This window comes from Polyodon spathula, chromosome 2 (assembly GCF_017654505.1).
Source record: "Polyodon spathula isolate WHYD16114869_AA chromosome 2, ASM1765450v1, whole genome shotgun sequence".
NCBI lineage: Eukaryota > Metazoa > Chordata > Actinopteri > Acipenseriformes > Polyodontidae > Polyodon > Polyodon spathula.
In genome coordinates, this window is record NC_054535.1 from 17,404,419 (window position 1) to 17,425,200 (window position 20,782).

Sequence of the window (20,782 nt, forward strand, 5' to 3'; positions counted from 1 at the left end):
GCGGCTTTGGTAAGAGATCTGCAATGATTTTGATGTTTAAACATTAGTGAATCCTGACTGAGTTCAGGATATTAAACACATGTACATGGATTAGGGAGTGGTTAACATGTAGAAAACAGAAAGTACTGATTAGAGGAGAAACCTCAGAATGGAGTGTGGTAACCAGTGGAGTACCACAGGGATCAGGATTAGGTCCTCTGCTATTCCTAATCTACATTAATGATTTAGATTCTGGTATAGTAAGCAAACTTGTTAAATTTGCAGATGACACAAAAATAGGAGGAGTGGCAAACACTGTTGCAGCAGCAAAGGCCATTCAAAATGATCTTGACAAGATTCAGAACTGGGCAGACACATGGCAAATGGCATTTAATAGAGAAAAGTGTAAGGTACTGCACGCAGGAAATAAAAATGTGCATTATAAATATCATGTGGGAGATACTGAAATTAAAGGAGGACTGTATGAAAAAGACCTAGGAGTTTTTGTTGACTCAGAAATGCCTTCATCTAGACAATGTGGGGAAGCTATAAAAAAGGCCAACAAGATGCTCGGATACATTGTGAAAAGTGTTGAATTTAAATCAAGGGAAGTAATGTTAAAACTGTACAATACATTAGTAAGACCTCGTTTTGAATATTGTGTTCCGTTCTGGTCACCTCGCTACAAAAAAGATATTGCTGCTCTAGAAAGAGTGCAAAGAAGAGCGACCAGAATTATTCTGGGTTTAAAAGGCATGTCATATGCAGACAGGCTAAAATAATTGAATCTATTCAGTCTTGAACAAAGAAGACTACGCGGCGACCTAATTCAAGCATTCAAAATTCTAAAAGGTATTGACAATGTTGACCCAAGGGACTTTTTCGACCTGAAAAAGAAACAAGGACCAGGGGTCACAAATGGAGATTAGACAAAGGGGCATTCAGAACAGAAAATAGGAGGCACTTTTTTTTACACAGAGAATTGTGAGGGTCTGGAATCAACTCCCCAGTAATGTTGTTGAAGCTGATACCCTGGGATCCTTCAAGAAGCTGCTTGATGAGATTCTGGGATCAGTAAGCTACTAACAACCAAACGAGCAAGATGGGCCGAATGGCCTCCTCTCGTTTGTAAACTTTCTTATGTTGTTATTTACTTAAGCCATTGTTATCAGCATGCTTGGTAGAGCTTAAGGTAATTTCTTTCAAATCTATTTGACAATTCAGATTTTGCACAATCAATAAACTCGAGGTACTGTGGTCGGTAGTGTTCCCAGTTCGGTTGTGGCATAAGTTCCAGTGTACAATGCGGGTGTTTTGCAACGTCTTGGAGTTAGCTTGTTCATGTCCTCAAACATTTCATTATTGTTCACTGCGTATTACACCAAGTTTGTGTTGTACAGCATTTGCTGCTTCTGACATCCCAGACATACAAGTAGGTGAATCTTGTAGACATCTGTTAAGGTTTTCCAGCAGCTGTAAAACTGGCATAGCCATGTGTTAGCAGTACGTTTCCCGCTTCCCCCAAAATGGCGGAACGGTGCTTTTGGTTTTCATGCTGCACATAGCACCAAGACAGTCAGAGCTGTGACGATCTGCTGATAAGCTCTGACTCTGGTTTTCCATCAGTTTTAATTCTTCTAGATCTAAGTGCTGCCTTTGATACTGTAGACCATTCCATCCCACTGAATCATCTTGAAAGCACAGTGGGACTGTCTGGCCTTGTCCTATCCTGGTTCAAATCTTATCTTGCTATTAGGTTTCAGTTTGTCTCTGTTGGGGAGGTAAATCAGCATTATCGAAAGTTGTCTGTGGTGTTCACAAGGCTCCATTCTAGGTCCCTTGTTTTCGTTATATATGCTGTTATTTTCATTACATATGCTATCATTGGGTGACATTATCCGCAGACATGGAGTGAACTTCCATTGCTATGCTGATGATACCCAGCTACATTTGTCCCTAAAACCAGGAATTTCTTCTTCCTGGGTGTTATTATCTACTTGCCTTACAGACATCAAGCATTGGATGTCACAGAATTTTCTAATTTTGAATTCAGATAAAATGGAGGTTATGCTAGTGAGCTCAAAGAACCAACTAAAATGAAATGTGGGATTATGTGTGCTTGACCCTTGCAGTCTCTCATCAAAATTTAAAATAGAAATTAAGAGTTTGGGGGTCATTTTTAATCCTGGTCTGTCATTTGAGACTCATTAGGGAAGTTACTAAAGTGTCTTTTTATTGTTTAAGAAATATATCCAAACTTAGACCAATTATGTCCGTATCTGATGTCGAAAGATTAATACACACTAATATTAATATTAATTAATACAAGATTAATAAAAAGCGCATTACAATAATCAATTCTAGATGAAACAAAGGCTTGTTTCATCTAGAATTGATTATTGTAATGCGCTTTTTTTCTGGTGTCCCAAAACATGTGGTATCCCACTTGCAGGTTGTTCAGAATACCGCTGCTAGAATTCTGAATAAAACCAGGAAAAGTGAACATACAGTACAGTATTACCCCTGTTTTGGCCTCTTTACACTGGCTCCCTGTGCAGTAAAGAATTAATTTAAAGATTTTGCTGTTAACTTACAAGGCCCTGAATGGATTAGCACCTAGTTATTTGCAGGAGTTACTGACCCCGTATCTTCCAAACTGCACTCGGATAACAGATTGAGGCGCTGATAGTTATTCCTTATTCCAACAAAAGCAAAAAGCAACACGGGAGATAGGGTTTTTCTTGTAGACCTTCAAAATTATGGAGTGCTCTGCCTTTGTTTGTAAGGGAAGCTGCGACCTTTACAGTTTTTAAGTCAAGACTAAAAACACACTTTTATAAAGTGGCTTTCTTATCTTATGTGTATACTGTTATTTAAATGGTTTGACTGTGGCAGTTGTATGTGTGACATGCTATACAAATGTAGGGGCATTATTACAAAAATATAACATTTTCATAAAATTACAAATCAAATACAATGTTCAGGACACTTATCTCTCCCATCTGTAGTTTCATCTGCAGCAACGCAGTCTGGTTTATGCTGTACTTGCTATAAAACTGCTTGCATGTGTTTCTCGTATACCCTGGACAGATAGTTGCCTTACTTAGAGAAGGGCTGTCCAACTAGTTTTTTTTTTATTTTTTATTTAAGGGGACCAGATTGGAAAAAAGTTAGGAGTAGGTGGGCCAGAGTATTTTACTCTGCACATTTTTTAAGCAGTAATAAATATTACATTACTTAATGTTCATATATTGAACAAGACTTACACATTGTACCATATGAATAGTACTTTAATAATAGAACAGTATGAGAATTTAACGGAGTACCATTACAAACATTTTTAAATGTATGTGACATATCAATAGAATAACTTACAAAGAGGTCAGCGCTTCTGCTTTTGAGCTTCTAACTACTGTGCCGTCTGGATACGTATTTTCAAAAGCTCCTTGTTTGGTTTCAATACTTTTTTCATACTGTATTCATACTGTATTCCTTAACTCCGGACCCACATTCACTGCACTTTAAACACATTGGCTTTGCGTTTGATACAGTTGTTAAAGTAAGTAAGTATTTATTGGTCCACTCATTGTTGAATCTACAGTTTTCACCATTTTCTGTTCTTGCTACAGTAGTTGCAGTACTAGAGAGCCATGTCATAGCAACAGGAGTAAAACAGCTAAAAATCACTCTGAGTACGTAGTATTATTAAGGAGTTAATGAGAAATTAGATATAATAGGTTGTAAAACTAAAGGTTTCACCTCAACCACCGTGTCGTTTCCTTGTGATGAGTGGGTGATGGAGTAACGGATTTGCGATAACTAAATAAATTAATACATAAATTCAATTAATTTTTTTTTTTTTTTTTTTTTTTTTCTCCCAATTTGAAATGGCCAATTATTATTTATTTATGCTGAGGACACCCTGGTCGAGTTAGACCCCTCCCACACACACACACACACACACACACACACACACACATATATATATATATATATGCACACACATATAATATATATATATGCACAATGAAAACACAACAGACTAAATTTTACATCAATAGCTCATTGGGCACATAATGTTATTTATATTTTAAATAGTGAGCAGATAGGTGTGTTGATTTGCTTGAGTAGTATTGTTCCATAGGATAACACAATACTGAGTTCAAGACACGTGATTTCATGAAAATGCCAGGTGCTCCGTGTTTGGCCTGGTTGCTATCTCTCTGAGAGAAGTTGCCTGGAGAAAGAGATGTTCTGCTTCAGCAATCAGCAGACTAGTCTAGAGAAACCAGGAAACCGGCTCTGTGAGGGACAGGCCATGTCCTGGAACACCGAGGGTCACCACACCGGCCCAGGACCATCGCATCTGACTGATCCATCTGCGTAATGTTTTCAGACTTCAGTGGCTACAGCATGAGAAATTCCAAGAGGGAAATAACCAGCGCATCAGTAGAATGACTGCAGCTCGTCGTCTGCATGAAAGTGATTTGCATGCTCGGAGGACGTTCAGGGGTAATATGTTGACAGCTGAGAGACTAAATCTCTGTCTTCTGTGGGCCAGAGAACATCTGAGGTGGCGGCAGAGAGAGTGGTGGAGTGTTTTATTCACTGGAGAATGCTGTTTTGCCCTTGACAGACCTGACAGAAGACAGCGTGTGTGGAGACATTGTGGTGAGTGTTATGCTGACTGTTGCATTGTTCAAGCCAACCGCTGGAGCGGTGGAAGTGTGATGATATGGGGAGGAATCTCCTTTAACACATTAATGCCTTTGGTGCGAATTGAGGGAAACCTTACTGCTCAGCGATACATTGATGAAGTCCTTGAGGCAACAGTCTTTATGTTCCTGCAAAACAATCCAGAAGTGCTGATTTTCCAGCAGGACAATGCAAGACCACACAGTGCTAGGATTACAATTACACGACTTCAAGAAAACAATGTCGAGGTCTTGCTGTTGCCAGCTTTTTCTCCTGACTTGAGTCCAATGCAACATCTGTGGGCTAGTGTCATCCACAGGAGACAACTGCAACCAGCCACCTTTCGCCAGCTGGCTGCAGCTGCACAGGAAGAGTGGCGGAACACCCCATAGTAGTCTATCCAGAGGCTCCTCAGGTCTGTGCGTCAGCACTGCTAGGATTGCCTTTATGCTCAGGGAGGTCATAACCCGATACTAACTTTGTATGTTTTCGTTTTGACAGTATGTCACGTTTCATATTGAAAACTTATCATGATTCTTTAATTTGTGTTTTTGTTCACATTTTCTGTGATTTTGTTTGATATCTATGTTTAAAGTATTTGATTAGATCCATTAGACCTGATGCATTTCTGTTGTGTGCATGTGTGTGTGTAATATATAGATATAGATATATCTATCATTCGATCAAACTATATATAGATGTATCATTTTTATTAAAGGGTTTTAAATTACCCGAACCGGGTCTCTTTACTACACGGGTATCGATATAAATGTATCAAATACTGCAGTTCTAAGCACGGGTCTCTGGCTGGCGTAATAAAGACAATGTTAAAACAAGCTTTGCATTAGTGGCAAGTACACCGCAATAGTAACAACTGCAGCAACTATTCTTCTCAACTAAATCACAAAGAAAACCACATCCGTTATGTCAGTGATAACTCTTAATTAACCATTAATAAGAATAACTGCGACTTCCAATACACAATGCTTTATCTACAGTTATATCGCAGATATAGTTTCTTCCCAACAACATTAAATAACTAGCCTTTATTTAAAAATAAATACACAACTAAAATATTGTCAGTGGTGTATGCCAGAAAACAGACTGAAAACCATGCAAAAAGGTGCAAAATTAAATCCGTATGAGAACCATTGCTCACAGTGCTTTGCGTGGATGCCATGTTCATGTAAGACTGAAATATTTGTTTATTTATCAGTTTGGATATGGAGGACTGCACCTTTTTAAGTTTCGTTTTGGACTAATGTGTTTGCCGAAGAGAGACTGGTGAACAATAAAGTTAGAAAAAAACGGGTGTGACCAATAGTGATAAACAAGAAAAGCGAGAGAAAGACAAGCAAGATATACTCCTTCCCTGTACTTTTGTTTTGTGTAAAGTACTCTGTGTTCGATTGAGAAAATAAATAAAAACTTTCATTATTGGAAGTACAACATTACATTAACAACAACAACAGCGGAAAATGTGCAATAGGTGTCACAAATAGTCCTACAGATGATGTGCATTTAACATAACTCTATTCAAACTGATTATTATTATTATTATTATTTCGATGTTTCCAGTACTGAAAAAGGTTATTATATTATTTCGATGTTTCCAGTACTGAAAAGGTTACGCTTGTCTACAGAGCGGAAGGGACTAAATGTATGTGGAATATATAGTATTTAGATATGCATCATGCACTTAAATATTATTATTTTTTTTTTATCATTACCTGAAAAAGACCCCAATATCCTGGTATGGGGGGTACCTGGTGCCAGATTTTCTACCCGTGTCGACCTCTTTTATTTATTAATCTCATATGCATGGATGCTCTGGGATTCTTTGTGACATCTATTGGCCATATCATTTTTTAATAAGAAAGTTCATCACCAGTTACTAACTAAAAAAAATAAAATAAACTGGTCATAGTTTGGAATCCCACCTCGTCTCCCCGAGTCTTGTTTTACTCAAAGTTGAAGAAATATTACTTTCTCTCTCTCTCTATATATGTTAACTTCTGCTATTCACAAGTACATTTTTTGGGAGATACATTTATACAAGTTAGTCGCAGTCCCCTGTCTTGTCCCTCTTCGCATACCGTAATTGAATTTCCTGTGGCCCCATTTTTGTACAGTCGAGTGGATGCCAGGATTGAATGAGTGCCGTCTTCGTTTGAATATCTGATCCCCAGTACAACCGGCCCCTGGTGACAGAGCACTCAACTAATGTTTGAAATTCATAATGGCTTCCCTGCCTGTTCCTTAGCTTAGTGTTGAAATGTTCTCTGTTGGGCTTCCAGACAGGAACATGATCAGCGTGTGAAGGATCACGTTTTGATGTAAACAGGATGCACCTGTTGAGTATTTGGATCAATCTCTCCACAGGTGTGGGTCATTGTTGTTGATTGCGCTAATTTATCATTCCAAGAGAGACGACTGAAGAAACTGCTGCTTGGGTTTGCTGTTCATAAGCCCTACGGCTGTTTTTTTTCACGTTTCAGTTTGAATGGTTAATTGAGCCAGTCAACACCAATAACCCTCATCTAATTTCTGTGGAAAGCTTGATCCAAATAATTGGTTTGTGCAGCACTACTGTTGATAAAGTTCAGTGCCTAGAAGTCTAAACTATGGAAGCATTTAGTAAAGTAAAAAAATCTTATTTTTGGTGTAAAATTGAAAGTGGTGTTGGGACAACATAACTTTAAGGTAAGTTTAACCTCAGATAATGACTTTTTTTTTTTTTTTTTTTTTCCCCCTTGTAGGCGGATTTCAGGAAATGTCATGTTTCGACGGCACAGCTCGCAGGCTTCCAAGGTAAGATATTACTAAGAAGTTTAAATTGGGGTGTTAGCTTAATAGTTTCAAATTTTAAACATTTAATTATTTGCCAGCTATTAGCTGTTTTTTGCAGCCTAAAAATAGGAGTGTCTTAATGATAATTGTACATTGTAGACCAGTTTATTTTATATTCAATGCTTTTCCATGATATGCTGTAGAGACAGTCTTATTAAAAAAAAAAAAAAAAAATACATGTTACAGCAATGCCTAGTGATTTAGCTACAAACATTCCCAATATGTTTAAATGTTAAAACATGTTTAATCCTCTAGAAAACACCCCTAATGTCCTTCAGTCATTATGAAATTACATTTAAAAAATAATAATAACCAGTTTCCACTGTAGACACGGAACCTGAATTGCCTTTAGGGAATGTGGTAATTAGTCACCCAGGAATTTTATTAGACTATACAACTGAACGGCATTGTGGGATACTGCAGCTTGACTAAAACACGGCTTGGCTCTACAGGGCTAGTACAGATTAACTTCCTGGGTTACATTTGGACAGTCATCCCCAAAGTCTTAGCCACAGGCACAATTATGTATTTCTCATAAGGTTAATATAAAAATGTTTTTTGTCTCTTGACATTTGACAGATATCTTACTCCAAAATGTAAAATAAAATTATATTAAAATTCAGATTTCACAAATGGCACAAAAGAATAGATTAAGAGCAGTTCATTTTAATGGCTTTAGTTCTCCTAACATCATCATATTTACTTACATTGCCAGCACAACACTCTGGACTCACAGACACAAATTAGACTGCTACGGCATTAGGAGGAACTCAGTGGGTAGATTAGTGTGATATTTGTTAATGGACTTGTTTATAATATTCTTGTAGGAATGTAAGCATTCAAAGTTGCAGCACTCCTGCGTCGTTCAGCTCATCGTCCTTGTATGCGGGAGAGAACTGTAATTGTCACAACTGTCTGCGTGGCTCCCAGAGACAGTACTGTGGGGTGGTGAGCAGCTGTCAGCCATGGACTGTTGTCACCAGTTTGGGACCCCGGCACGTTCCAGTCAGGTGGTGGCATTCCAGCAGCTGCCTCTGCGATGACTCCAAGGTGGAGAAGTCTCTCAAATCTTTAAAGGACAAAAACAAGAAGCTGGAGGAAGGAGGGCCGGTCTACAGCCCCACGGTGGAGATGGAGCCTGTCAGGAAGTCCCTGGGTCAGAAGGTAGTGGACGAGGTGAAGCACTACTACCATGGCTTTCGCTTGCTATGGATCGATACCACAATTGCTGGCAGAATGCTGTGGAGGATTCTCAATGGGAACATTTTGTCTCGGAGGGAGAGGAGACAGGTAATTCTTGTGCTGCTTAGTTGTGTATTGTCATTTTTTTCATTTTTAATTTTTTTTTCCGGGGAGGGGGCGGGGGGGGTAGGGGTTAACAGAGTTGTAGAGCAGGGGGATACACACTTATGATTGTCAGTACCAGTCCCACGACCCGGCAGAATGGCTCAGGTTTTAACTGGGGTTATGTCAAGGTTGCAGTTCCTGTCTTGTCTTGTCCTTCTGCCCCTTAGCTGAAATTTAAATCTCCTTTTAAATACCTCCCCCAGATTATAGGTGGCTTGTTTTATTGAACTAAACAGTCATGAATCTATTTACCGCCACCTTTTAAATAATTAAAACAGGATCAAACCTATTGTACTTTACATGGCACTCAACCACCTTTTAGATGTTTTGGCAGAGATGTTTAAATCAATTTGATAGACTCCGTAGTATCTAAGGACTTGAAATGCCATTGGGGTTTTTCATTGTTTTTTCATTGAATTTGGTAGGTTAGTCAATGTGAAAAATCTTGTCAAACATCTAGCCAAACGCAGAACAAAAAAAGTTTCACCTGTTTCAGTGGAAACTCGAAATGAAACAGTATTTTCATCAAACTACTGCAGCTTCATCCTTTTTTTTTTTTTTTTTTAAATCAAGGGAAAGTGTTGTCAGGGTTGGGGTCAATTCCTTTTTAAAATCAATTTCCAATTCCAGTTCCCATTCCCTTTTAATACATTCCAAGTCCTTCTAAGGAGGAATCAGTAGTGTATGAATCTGAATCTGATCAATTCATGTTTGGGCTGTTTCAATGCAGTTCAGACTTTTAGATTAGAAATGGCTTGCATTGTATTCAAAATACTGAATAAGTGATCTATTTGTTTTTATCTACGACTAGCGATGAAGATACCATTGGTGGGGATTGAGGGAGAATGTACATAACCTCTGACAAAATTTGCAACAGCAATCTTTAGCACAAGCTATTAAGAGCATTGGAATCAATTGCTCAATCTGCCTTAAACCTGTTTGAAATGAATAATACCAGTTTAAGAAGTGCAACCGCTCACACAAAAAACGCACTGCATTTACTAAACCAGTTTCTTAGGCAAAAATGAGTAAGCTGCTTGTGTTTACAGGGAACAGGTGGCTAGCAATCTGTTGAAGGCCTCTTGTTGAAGATGTCGGACTACGGCCAGAGGGGGGGGGGGGGGGGGGGGGGGGGGGGGGGGGGGGGGGGGGGAATAGTCACAGGGTATTCACAGGGCATAACTCTAAATTTAGTATAAGTTTTTCTGTGAAAAGGACGCTGCACTTCCTGCGGGCAAAAGGAAAGAGAGTTTTCCTTTCTTTGCGAGAAACGCCTATTGTAGAGCGGGATAAATGACTCGAAGTACCATGGCTGGTGATATACCAATATGTTGTTTTCATTTGTTGTACATTCTTGAGTCCGCTTGCATTCAGTAATGTCGAGCACCCCCCCTTCCATGTTAATTGAAGCGTTTTGCATTGCTTGCACTTGCCAGTGTTCTTCAACCTGCTACATCCTGCACGGTAGGACAGTATTCTTTTTTTTTTTTTTTTTTTTTTTTTAAAGATGAGGCTGGATCTTCAGTACCTGTTCCTGCAAGCTTAGCCCTGTCTAATACTAATCAACACTATCCCCGCCCCAAAGTGATTAGGATGACACCCCCTTAGTGTGCTGAACCACTGTGCTGCCTGAAGTTTAAGAACTGACTACCACTGTTGTGGTTCGTCCTGCAGCTGCTGATTCCACTGTTTTAAACTGTCCTGCAATCATTTCAGTTCTAAAGAGTAGACCCTGTTGACCATCACATTTGTTTGCTTGCATTCCTCAAAGATAGTTTTAGCTGGAGGTATGCAAAATTTCCTTGAGACTTCGACTGACTGGCTGTTGTTTGAGCCAAATAGGTATGCTCTGTCTACTGTTTGCAGCAGTATGGGTTTTAAACAATTTTCCCTAAAAAAGCTTGAACTTTTAGTTTGAACATCTTGATTGTCACCCCCACCACTGCAATTCACTATAGATCCTGCAGGGATTGAAATCAGGCTGCATCAAATGGACTCTGTCTGGTTTGTTTAGTTTAAAACATGGTATCAATGTGCTTGCTGTTCACACTTATCTTAGAGCAAAGGGACCAAGTTCGTTTGGATGCCAGTTAAAGTTTGTTTTTTTGATCGTTAGCCATTTAAAAAAATTTTAGGACCAAGTTCGTTTGTGTTCACAATGCAGTTTGCAAGTGCACACGGCTCATTTATATGGTGCGTGAACCGGATGTTTTACAATATTGCAAGGTGTATTGAAAGATTGCAGCTTTTGTAGTGCTGCGGTTTTTAATACAGCATGTTTTAGATTCTTCCATATTGCTGTGGAAGAAAGCACTGGGGGAGCTAATTTAATTCACTGATGCTGATGCCTTAGCAACTCTGAAGCCATTAGCAAAAATAACAGTATATAAAATAACACAATAATAGTTTCAAAATTAAACACCGGGTGAATTTATTGCAGATCATCACAACTCATTATTTTCTTTTATATCTAGGCAAAACATGTTAAATGTACAAAAAAAGCCAGATTTAAAAAATAGATCAGTTATTACCATTTAAACATGTGTACACATAATCGGAGTGATTTAACAAATAATCCATAAGATTGTTTATTTTATTTGAGTGGTGCAAACACAACCGAATGACTCTGCTATTGTAACTTGTTGAGCACTCTAGTACAGTTTTATACTTAATATAATAAATAAATACAACAGCAAAACCCTCTTGTGTTTGCCAAATGGACCAAGACCACCTTTTGAGATGGAGTTGGTACAGTTCGTTTCCCAAGTGGACTTTGCTGTTCACACCACATCAAATGTACCGATCCGTAGAGAGTCAGACCAAACCCTCTAAATGGACCCAGTGTGAACACAGCTTAGGTCGTGCAGACTGGGTCTGAGAGGGATTTGATTTGCACTCTCTATGGTTCGGTACATTTGATGCGTCTGGTTTGCTTGCTAAACGTCAGTGTGAACAACTGATGGACTCGGTCCTTTTGCACAAAGGTAGCAAACTATACAAGGTAACCTGACTCGGTAGTAAACGTTTAGTTAATATTCTGAGGAAACAAGTAGAGCAAAAACAGCCTTAATTTTCTGAGCCGGTCAGAAACAGTTAAATTGCCCATATTTTGCGATTCTTGTATAATTAAGTACAAAACTGCATCGATGTACACGGCAAGATAATAGCAGAGTCATTGTGTTGGCGCCATTAAAAACTAAACGAAACTTAAGGATTATTTGTTGAATAATCGATTGTGTTTATCTTTTTTTTTTTAATCTGGATTTTTGTACATTAACATGTTTTGAGATGACAATATAAAGAAAATGACGAGTTATCTGCAATAAATGCACCTGATGTTTAATTTTGAAACTATTATTGTGCTATTATATACTTTAATGGCTTCGGAGTTAGTGAATTGTGGGGGGGGCTGGGTTCCAATTTTTCACTTGGCAAGCGAACCAGACAGTTTTGAAACTGACCCATTACATAGTAGTTTGATCCATTCATGGTTTTACTATGAGTTTAATAAGACATATCCTGAGTACTGGTAAAATTAGTTTTGGTTTAGAATATACCGATAAGATATCACTTTCTGTTCTAATTCACTTTTCAACACCAGTACAAGACTGATACTGTTACTATGTACCTGTCCACGTTTAAACTGGTTTATATCGGTAACTTATGTCAAAGATATTGATACTCAACTCCACTGATTCTCTATGGGGACCGCAAAGGTTTGTGGGATATAGAGCGCTCTGGAGAAGATTTGTCAATGGAGCGGTGTAGGATTGAGCTTCTTTGAGCTTATTTTGTCTGTTCTAAAAATATAAAAAACTCTAAGTCTATTTTACTCTTGTCCATGATGTCCTGATGAAAAACATGTGGTGCTAATGACACGCCGTAATCTATTCAAGCAATTCTGAACGCAGTACCATTGGGCATGCGCAGAAAACGGAGATGAGTGTTTCACACAGTACAGAGTAGACCGGTGCAAATGTATAACTTGGATTTCTAAGATATACTAATCCTAACTTTTCATAGCTTGTTAAGGTGTGTTATGTAATTACCTTGTAGGTGACAGGAATATGAGCAATCAGGTCCCTGGGGGGGGGGGGGGGAACTGCTCTGAACAGATAACGGTATGAAAGTCTCACTTGAGTTTGGTTTTCTCTGCATAATTGTTCAATTGTTTTAGGTAAGGAACAATTTATTTAACAAGGGGATGATCGCTCAAATTAACTTTTCTGAAGGTAGTTCTGAAAGCCATGACTGGGTGTTCGCTTTTAAATTGCTGGAGTTGTAAGTGTTTTTTACTGAATAAAGTTGACTCCAATGCACGGTCTGATTTTCAGACTCTTGGTGCTCAGAGGGCCCTATTGTAATGATTTAAACTTTAACGGTATGTGGCTCCACCACTGTTCAGATTAATAGTTTATGTTCTTTGTGTGACTTGAAAGCTTTTTTGGTGCTGTGCAAAAAAAATGTCGTTTTTTTTTTTTTTTTTTTTTTTTTTTTTTTTATAAAGCTTTTCATTTTGTCTTAGCAGGACAGTGTGGCTCCATTGTATTCATATCACTCCTGTAAAATGAAAGGTTGTGCACAAACTTGTGAGGCAGCCAAGCAGAGCAACCTTTCAGAAGAGTCCTGGTGGGTACATTCCTACCCTGTATTTCAAAACCCAGGCTTAAGCAATGCCCGTCTGCATTGTTCAAGCCAAGGTTATTGCTTTAATGCCAGATGTGCTGCTTGCCAGGGGGGGGGGGGGGGGGGGGGGGGTAAAAAAAAACAAAAAACTGTCCTTTTTAGTTCTGTATAACTATATATTTTCTAATGTAAAGATAAGTAGGTGCTGATGCTTAAAGTGAAGTCGTAGACTAACGAATCTCAGCTCTCCATTGATTGATTGTTCTTTTGTTTCTTAAGAGGGATACCAAATCCTGTGAGATTGCATATTGCTGGGGGTAAAGCCAGTTCATGGTTACTATTTCTGTCTGATGTTATAACAGCATAGCTACAGTACAGCAGCAGATCCACCATTTCAGAACCTGCTGCTGCCTGAGGCTTAAGTTTTTTGATTGCTGCATATCTGAGACACACTGAACTGAAAATTGGTGTTAAACTGTTTTGAAAGTAAATTATACAGTTGTAGTCAAAAGTTTACTTACCCCAATAGAAATTTTATAATTTCTAGAAGTTTCTCAAAAACAAAGAGTTTTAGGAAAAATCTTTTGCAGCAAAAGTTTTGCTTTTGTTGATGAGGGGGAAAAAAAAGTTACAAGAAGTAGATGTCTAATTAATTTTTTTCAGCAATTTTTTTCGCAAAACTCAAAAAATGCTTGAATGTTTTCATACCCTTTAATTGTCTACAAGGTGCTAGAAATTTCAATATGATAATACAGAACCTAATTGTAGAAAAGTCCAGAGAATGCTGGATTGTAGGTGAACATTCTTTGAGAGTATACAGTGGCTCTCAAAAGTATTCACCCCCCCCTTGGACTTTTCTACATTTTATTGTGTTACAACATGGAATCAAAATGGATTTAATTAGGAGTTTTTGCCACTGATCAACACAAAAAAAGTCCAGAATGTCAAAGTGAAAAATAAAATCTACAAATTTTTCTAAATTAATTACAAATATAAAACAGAAAGTAATTGATTGCATAAGTATTCACCCCCTTTGCTAAGACACACCTAAATAAGCTCTGGTGCAACCAGTTGTCTTTAGAAGTCACATCATTAGTTGAATGGAGTCCACCTGTGTACAATTAAGGTGTTTCACATGATTTCAGGTTAAATACACTTGTCTCTAGGAGGTCCCACAGTTGGTTAGTACATTTCCTAACAAAAACTCATGAAGATGAAGGAGAACATTCAAATAAGGTTCTTCAAAAGCACCAACCAGGGGTAGGATATAAGAACATTTCTAAGGCATTGAATATCCCCCGGAGCACGGTAAAGTCCATTATTAAAAATGGAGAGAATATGGCATATTTTCTTGGCGAGAAGGGCAGTAGTCAGGGAGGCCACCAAGAGGCCTATGGCAGCTCTAAAGGAGTTGCAGTCTTCCACGGCTGAGCTGAGAGAGACTGTGCATACGGCAACAATAGCCGGTGTGCTTGATGAAACTGGCCTTTATGGGAGTGGCAAAAAGAAAGCCATTGTTGAAAATAACTCGCATCAAATCTCGGCTAGAGTTTGCCAGAAGGCGTGTGGGAGACTGAGACCAAGTGGAAGAAGATTCTATGGTCTGGTGAGACCAAAATAGAGCTTTTTGGCCTCAACGCTAAGCGCTATGTTTGGCGTAAGCCTAACACCTCACCTCATCCTGAGAACACCATCCCTACCGTGAAGCATGGTGGTGGCAGCGTCATGCTATGGGGATGCTTCTCTGCATCAGGGCCTGGAAAGCTTGTGAAGATAGAGAGCAAAATGGATGCAACAAAGTACAGAAATCCTGGAGGAAAACCTGCTGAAGTCTGCAAGAGACCTGGGACTTGGGAGAAGATTCATCTTCCAGCAGGACAATGACCCCACACATACAGCCAAAGCCACACTGGAGTGGTTTAAAAACAAAAAGGGCAATGTGATGGAGTGGCCCAGTCAAAGCCCGGACCTCAATCCAATTGAGAATATGTGGAAAGAGTTGAAAATTTCTGTTCGCCAAAGTTCCCCATCCAACTTGACGGAGCTTGAGCAATTTTGCAAAGAAGAATGGGCAAAAATTAGTGTCCAGATGTGCAAAGCTGGTAGAGACTTAACCAAATAGACTCATGGCTGTAATTGCTGCCAAAGGTGCCTCTACCAAATGTTGACTCAAGGGGGTGAATACTTATGCAATCAATTATTTTCTGTTTTGCAGTTGTAATTAATTTAGAACAATTTGTAGATTTTATTTTTCACTTTGACATTCTGGACTTTTTTTGTGTTGATCAGTGGCAAAAACTCCTAATTAAATCCATTTTGATTCTATGTTGTAACACAATAAAATGTAGAAAAGTCCAAGGGGGGGTGAATACTTTTGAGAGCCACTGTGAAAGGTTTAGGCAAAGGATGATTGCTGTCATTACCAATAAGTCAAAATGGGGCTGTTTTTCCTCTAATGGCACAGAAAATTTAGTTTCAGTACAGGGTACAATGGATTCCATAGCATACCAAAAGATATTGGCTATTCATCTGAAACCCTCCGCTACAAAACTTGGTTTAGAGCTCATCTAGACGTTCCAACACAACAACGATCCAACGCATACCACAAAATGTACTTTAATAAATAAATAAATAAATAAATAAAATAAAGCAACCCTAGCACCTAGCATACTAAGTTTGTGTCATATGTCCATTTTGATTTATTTCCCAGTGTAACTTACTGGTGTATTCGATTAGTTCACTGGTGTGTTATCTTTCCTAGACTGCATTTGGGAAAAACAGAAGGCTGCATGTTTAAAGCTTGCTGCTGCTTCTTGGTACATAAGTCTTCTCAGTCATTCAAGGCAATTACATTCTAAGTAGTTGCAGCTTGATTTGTACTCGGCCAAACTATGTACCGCCTTGCTCTGAGTATGCAATACAGTGGAAAGTACTAGATGGATTTTATCCACCTCAATTTTAATTTAATTGAGCATGTTTTTATTTATTTAGTTCAAAAGCAGTAGCTTCTGCATTTCTGTCTGATGTTACTGAAAATACAACTACTTTAAAAAAAAAAAAAAAAAACATTTGTATCTAAAGGGAGGTTTTACCTTCAGCATACAGTCGCTCAAGGCACTTAAAGCTGCTACAGAAACAGCATCAGTATGCGTCTTTGCCTAGTTTTTTGAAAGGACATATCTGAGCACAAGGGTACATATACATTACAGTGCCCCCAGAATAAATCTCCTTTTATCTCATGCTGTTTAAATCCTTCACCTTAGTTTGCATACCCACAGCTGAGGTGCAAGAGAATAAAAGCCAGATACAAATGAGCCCTTCAGTGAGAAAGAGGCTCCTACCCGCAAGGAAATATCGCTGACTACCTGCTGCTCCGGGATCAGAAAGAGGCTCCTACCCGCAAGGAAATATCACTGACCACCTGCTGCTCCGGGATCAGAAAGAGGCTCCTACCCACAAGGAAATATCACTGACTGACTACCTGCTGCTCCGGGATCAGAAAGAGGCTCCTACCCACAAGGAAATATCACTGACTACCTGCTGCTCCGGGATCAGAAAGAGGCTCCTACCCGCAAGGAAATATCACTGACCACCTGCTGTTCCGGGATCAGAAAGAGGCTCCTACCCGCAAGGAAATATCACTGACTACCTGCTGTTCCGGGATCAGAAAGAGGCTCCTACCCGCAAGGAAATATCGCTGACCACCTGCTGCTCCGGGATCAGAAAGAGGCTCCTACCCGCAAGGAAATATCGCTGACTACCTGCTGTTCCGGGATCAGAAAGAGGCTCCTACCCGGAAATATCACTGGAAATATCGCTGACTACCTGCTGCTCCGGGATCAGAAAGAGGCTCCTACCCGCAAGGAAATATCTGACTACCTGCTGCCCGGGATCAGAAAGAGGCTCCTACCCACAAGGAAATATCACTGACTGCTGCTCCGGGATCAGAAAGAGGCTCCTACCCGCAAGGAAATATCGCTGACCACCTGCTGCTCCGGGATCAGAAAGAGGCTCCTACCCGCAAGGAAATATCGCTGACTACCTGCTGCTCCGGGATCAGAAAGAGGCTCCTACCCGCGAGGAAATATCGCTGACTACCTGCTGCTCCAGGATTGCTCTCAAAGAGATCACCTTGGGAATCTGTAAAGCTCTCATTCACTCTGAACCCCTCCTCCCTACTTCTCTGAATACACTTACTGTTGCCCATTTTTAACTGACTTATTTTATATTGTGCCAATGAATTCCACATGCAGTGCAAGGTCCTACAGTTGTGTCAGCTCTACAGGCCTGTATACGGGCCTAGAAAAGGTAACTACTCATAACTGCAGATTGCTTTAGTGTGACAGGAAAGAGAACACCCAAAAAGCAGATCAGGAAACCAAGCTAAAATATTGGTGTATGTATAAATATGTCCAGTTGCGTTTTGCCTTTTCAGTAGATTACATCCAGGGCCCAATTTTAGCAACATGTACAATTGTATGGTAAAGTACAGTCTGTAGTGCTCTGTACAAATACAGTAACCTGTATTTATAGTCAGTTTTATACCAGTCATTAAACTCTAGAACAAACTCACAGGGGTACCTTGGATAAGTCCTTTGACTAGTTTAATCAAGTTTTCACTGTAAATCAAACGTCCGTGTGTGTGTGTGTGTGTGTAAATGATTTGTTTTATTTAAAGTCTCACTTGGACCCTGTGGATCCACTCACAGTGACTGTTTAGTTCACTGAACCCAGGCGGCCACCTGAGTCTAATAACATTTATGTCTAATGTCGTTGTAGTGTAGAACTTAACAATAGTAAAGGAGAACAACTCAAACTTGTACTGTGCTGTTAGTCTAACTGTAATAGTAATTATTGAGACTTTGCTGTTGGCTTCCGTGATAATTATGGTCCCTTTTCATTTTTGGTAAAATTATTTAAGGGTTTCTGGGTTTTCATTTTTGGCTAAAATTTTTCAAGTTATGAAGTGAGCCAGTGGTTACTATTCTAGTTTACCCTCAAAGTGTACAAACAAAGTGTAGGTTTGCAGCAAAAATTGAAAACTGTTTGCAAAGTAAAGGTCTCAACACGCCAGACATGATGCGACTTATTCTGCGATAACTACCTTTCACTGGGTTAACAATGAACAACAAGGTAATTGTGGTCGAATCGATATCCTTGGTTTTGCTCTTTTTTATATTTTCCCTGTCTATCTGAATGGTAATTAACAAAGTCTGGTTATTGACTGTCTTTTCTAAGTACAATTTATGTTTGCTGTTTTGAAACCGAAGTAAAACTTAATTACTCCTGGTGTTTTGCTGCATTTGAGCTTTGTGTGTTGCATGCTCGCAGAAAAATCACCTCATTTACTTCTAAGGAGACTGCCCTAGATGTAAGTTGTCCCTTTATAATAAATATAAAAAAGATTACTGTGGTAAAGCAGAAAAGCATGGTAAAATATTGTGGTATATACATGGGTATTGTACAGCAGTTATCACTTTGCTGTATTGCCTCCCAGTGAGTTGGCTGTTCTTGAAAGGCACACCATACCAGCTGTCATACACTGAATCAATTTTTGTGATTCTGCAGATAGTTTCCTGGTGGAGTATTCTAGTAGAAATAAAGAGGCTATTTAAAGCTGTGGTGAGCTTTCATTGCTTTTTTCCATGGTATTTATCGCCCCCTGCTGTTGGAATGTTTGTACTATGCTTATTAAAGACTACTGCTGCCGTAAGTTACGTTTAGCATGTAACGTAGTATGTTTATCTTTATTTTAACATTAGCAGCCTCATTTATATTCATAAGGTACCTTGTACTATGTAACCATTTTCCCCTCAGTTTTACTGAGTAGAACAAGCTAAGACTCCAATACCACATAAGAGCCAGTTTACCTCATACAAGGCATGACTTTCCCTTTTTATAATGTCAGACTGATTCCTGCAACCGAAGAGGCTTCCTTTTTTAAATAAAATTAGTTTTTTGTATTTTGTTATGTAAACCTGTTTTTTTTTTTTTTTTTTTTAATGTTGGTTGTAAACATCTTTTAGGGGTTTAGGAGAGGAATACTATAGTACCTATATTTGTTTAATCACTCACTACTGCTCCCTGTTGGTCAGACTTACTAAGAAAAAAGTGAGAATGATGCACTTTGGGCACAGTGTATTACTGGGGGTGGCAGTCTGGACCTTGTTTGCTGGGGTCCAGGCTAGTATTGGTAACTTTTTAAAGGAACATGTTCCCTCATTTGTTTTCTTGTTATTAAATCTCCTCTCTCTCTAGTTCCTGAGAACGTGTGCAGATGTCTTTCGGCTGGTCCCTTTCCTGGTCTTCATCATTGTCCCCTTCATGGAGTTTCTGCTTCCACTAGCTGTTAAACTCTTCCCCAACATGCTTCCTTCAACCTTTGAGACACAGTCCAAGAAGGTACAGTGTGACAATGCAGAAACAGAATACTGTATGCTATTTTGAAAGCATCGTACAAGTGTGGGTAATTGGAAATGTGAAGGACTTTCACATTCTGGCTCACTTTCACCTCAGCAGTGTCTTCAGTAGGAGAAGCAGCTGGTTGGATAAGTACAAGAAAGAAGCCATTGGTGGGTTGCAGACAAATTCCACAGGTGAAATGACCAAGCCAGTGCAACACTAACTGCCACATGGCTAACCAAGTGTAGTACCAGATATGAAAGAGTTGGAATTATTTTGTTCTCTACAAAACACATTTGTTATGTGGCTTCTTGCAGTCCAGTCGCCATGTCATTGAATTCATTTGTCTGATTTATATATATATTGTTATCTATATATATATATATATATATTATATATATATCTATATATATATATATATATATATATATATATATATATATTATATATATATATATATATATATATATATATATATATACACACACACACACACACACACACACACACACACACACACACACACACACACATATACATATATATATGGAAACATCAGTTACAAAATGTATTGGGTTACCTTCACAATTATCTTTAAAGAGTGTACTTGCTACCTCTATAAAAATATAAATCTTTTGTAGCAAAAGTTTTGCTTTTGTGGATGAGGAAAAAGGTACAAGAAATAAATGTATACAGTTGTTTATTTCAGCAATTTATTTGCAAAACTTCAAAAATGCTAATTCAAAAATATTCATACCCTGACAAGGAAAATGAAATTAATTGCTAGTTGAGGCACCTTTAGCAATAATAACCTCTTAAATAATGAGGATATTTGTCAATGAGCTTTTGGCCTGATTCTTTACTCCCTTTTTTTTTTAAAACC

At 38.7% G+C, this 20,782-nt stretch overlaps 1 protein-coding gene across 6 annotated transcripts in view; it reads left to right on the forward strand.

Annotated features, from left to right (window-relative positions):
- LOC121330879 (mitochondrial proton/calcium exchanger protein-like) overlaps positions 1 to 20,782 on the forward strand; it is a 44,224-nt gene that overhangs the window by 1,116 nt on the left and 22,326 nt on the right. For 5 of the 6 annotated variants that reach the window (XM_041277841.1, XM_041277831.1, XM_041277786.1 and 2 more), the window contains exons 2-4: positions 7,434 to 7,485; positions 8,352 to 8,814; positions 19,756 to 19,899. In XM_041277841.1, the coding sequence (XP_041133775.1) occupies positions 7,434 to 7,485; positions 8,352 to 8,814; positions 19,756 to 19,899 (659 nt within the window). Of the gene's footprint in view, positions 1 to 7,164; positions 7,249 to 7,433; positions 7,486 to 8,351; positions 8,815 to 19,755; positions 19,900 to 20,782 lie in introns of those variants that run through there. The other variant, XM_041277821.1, reaches the window with a different exon arrangement.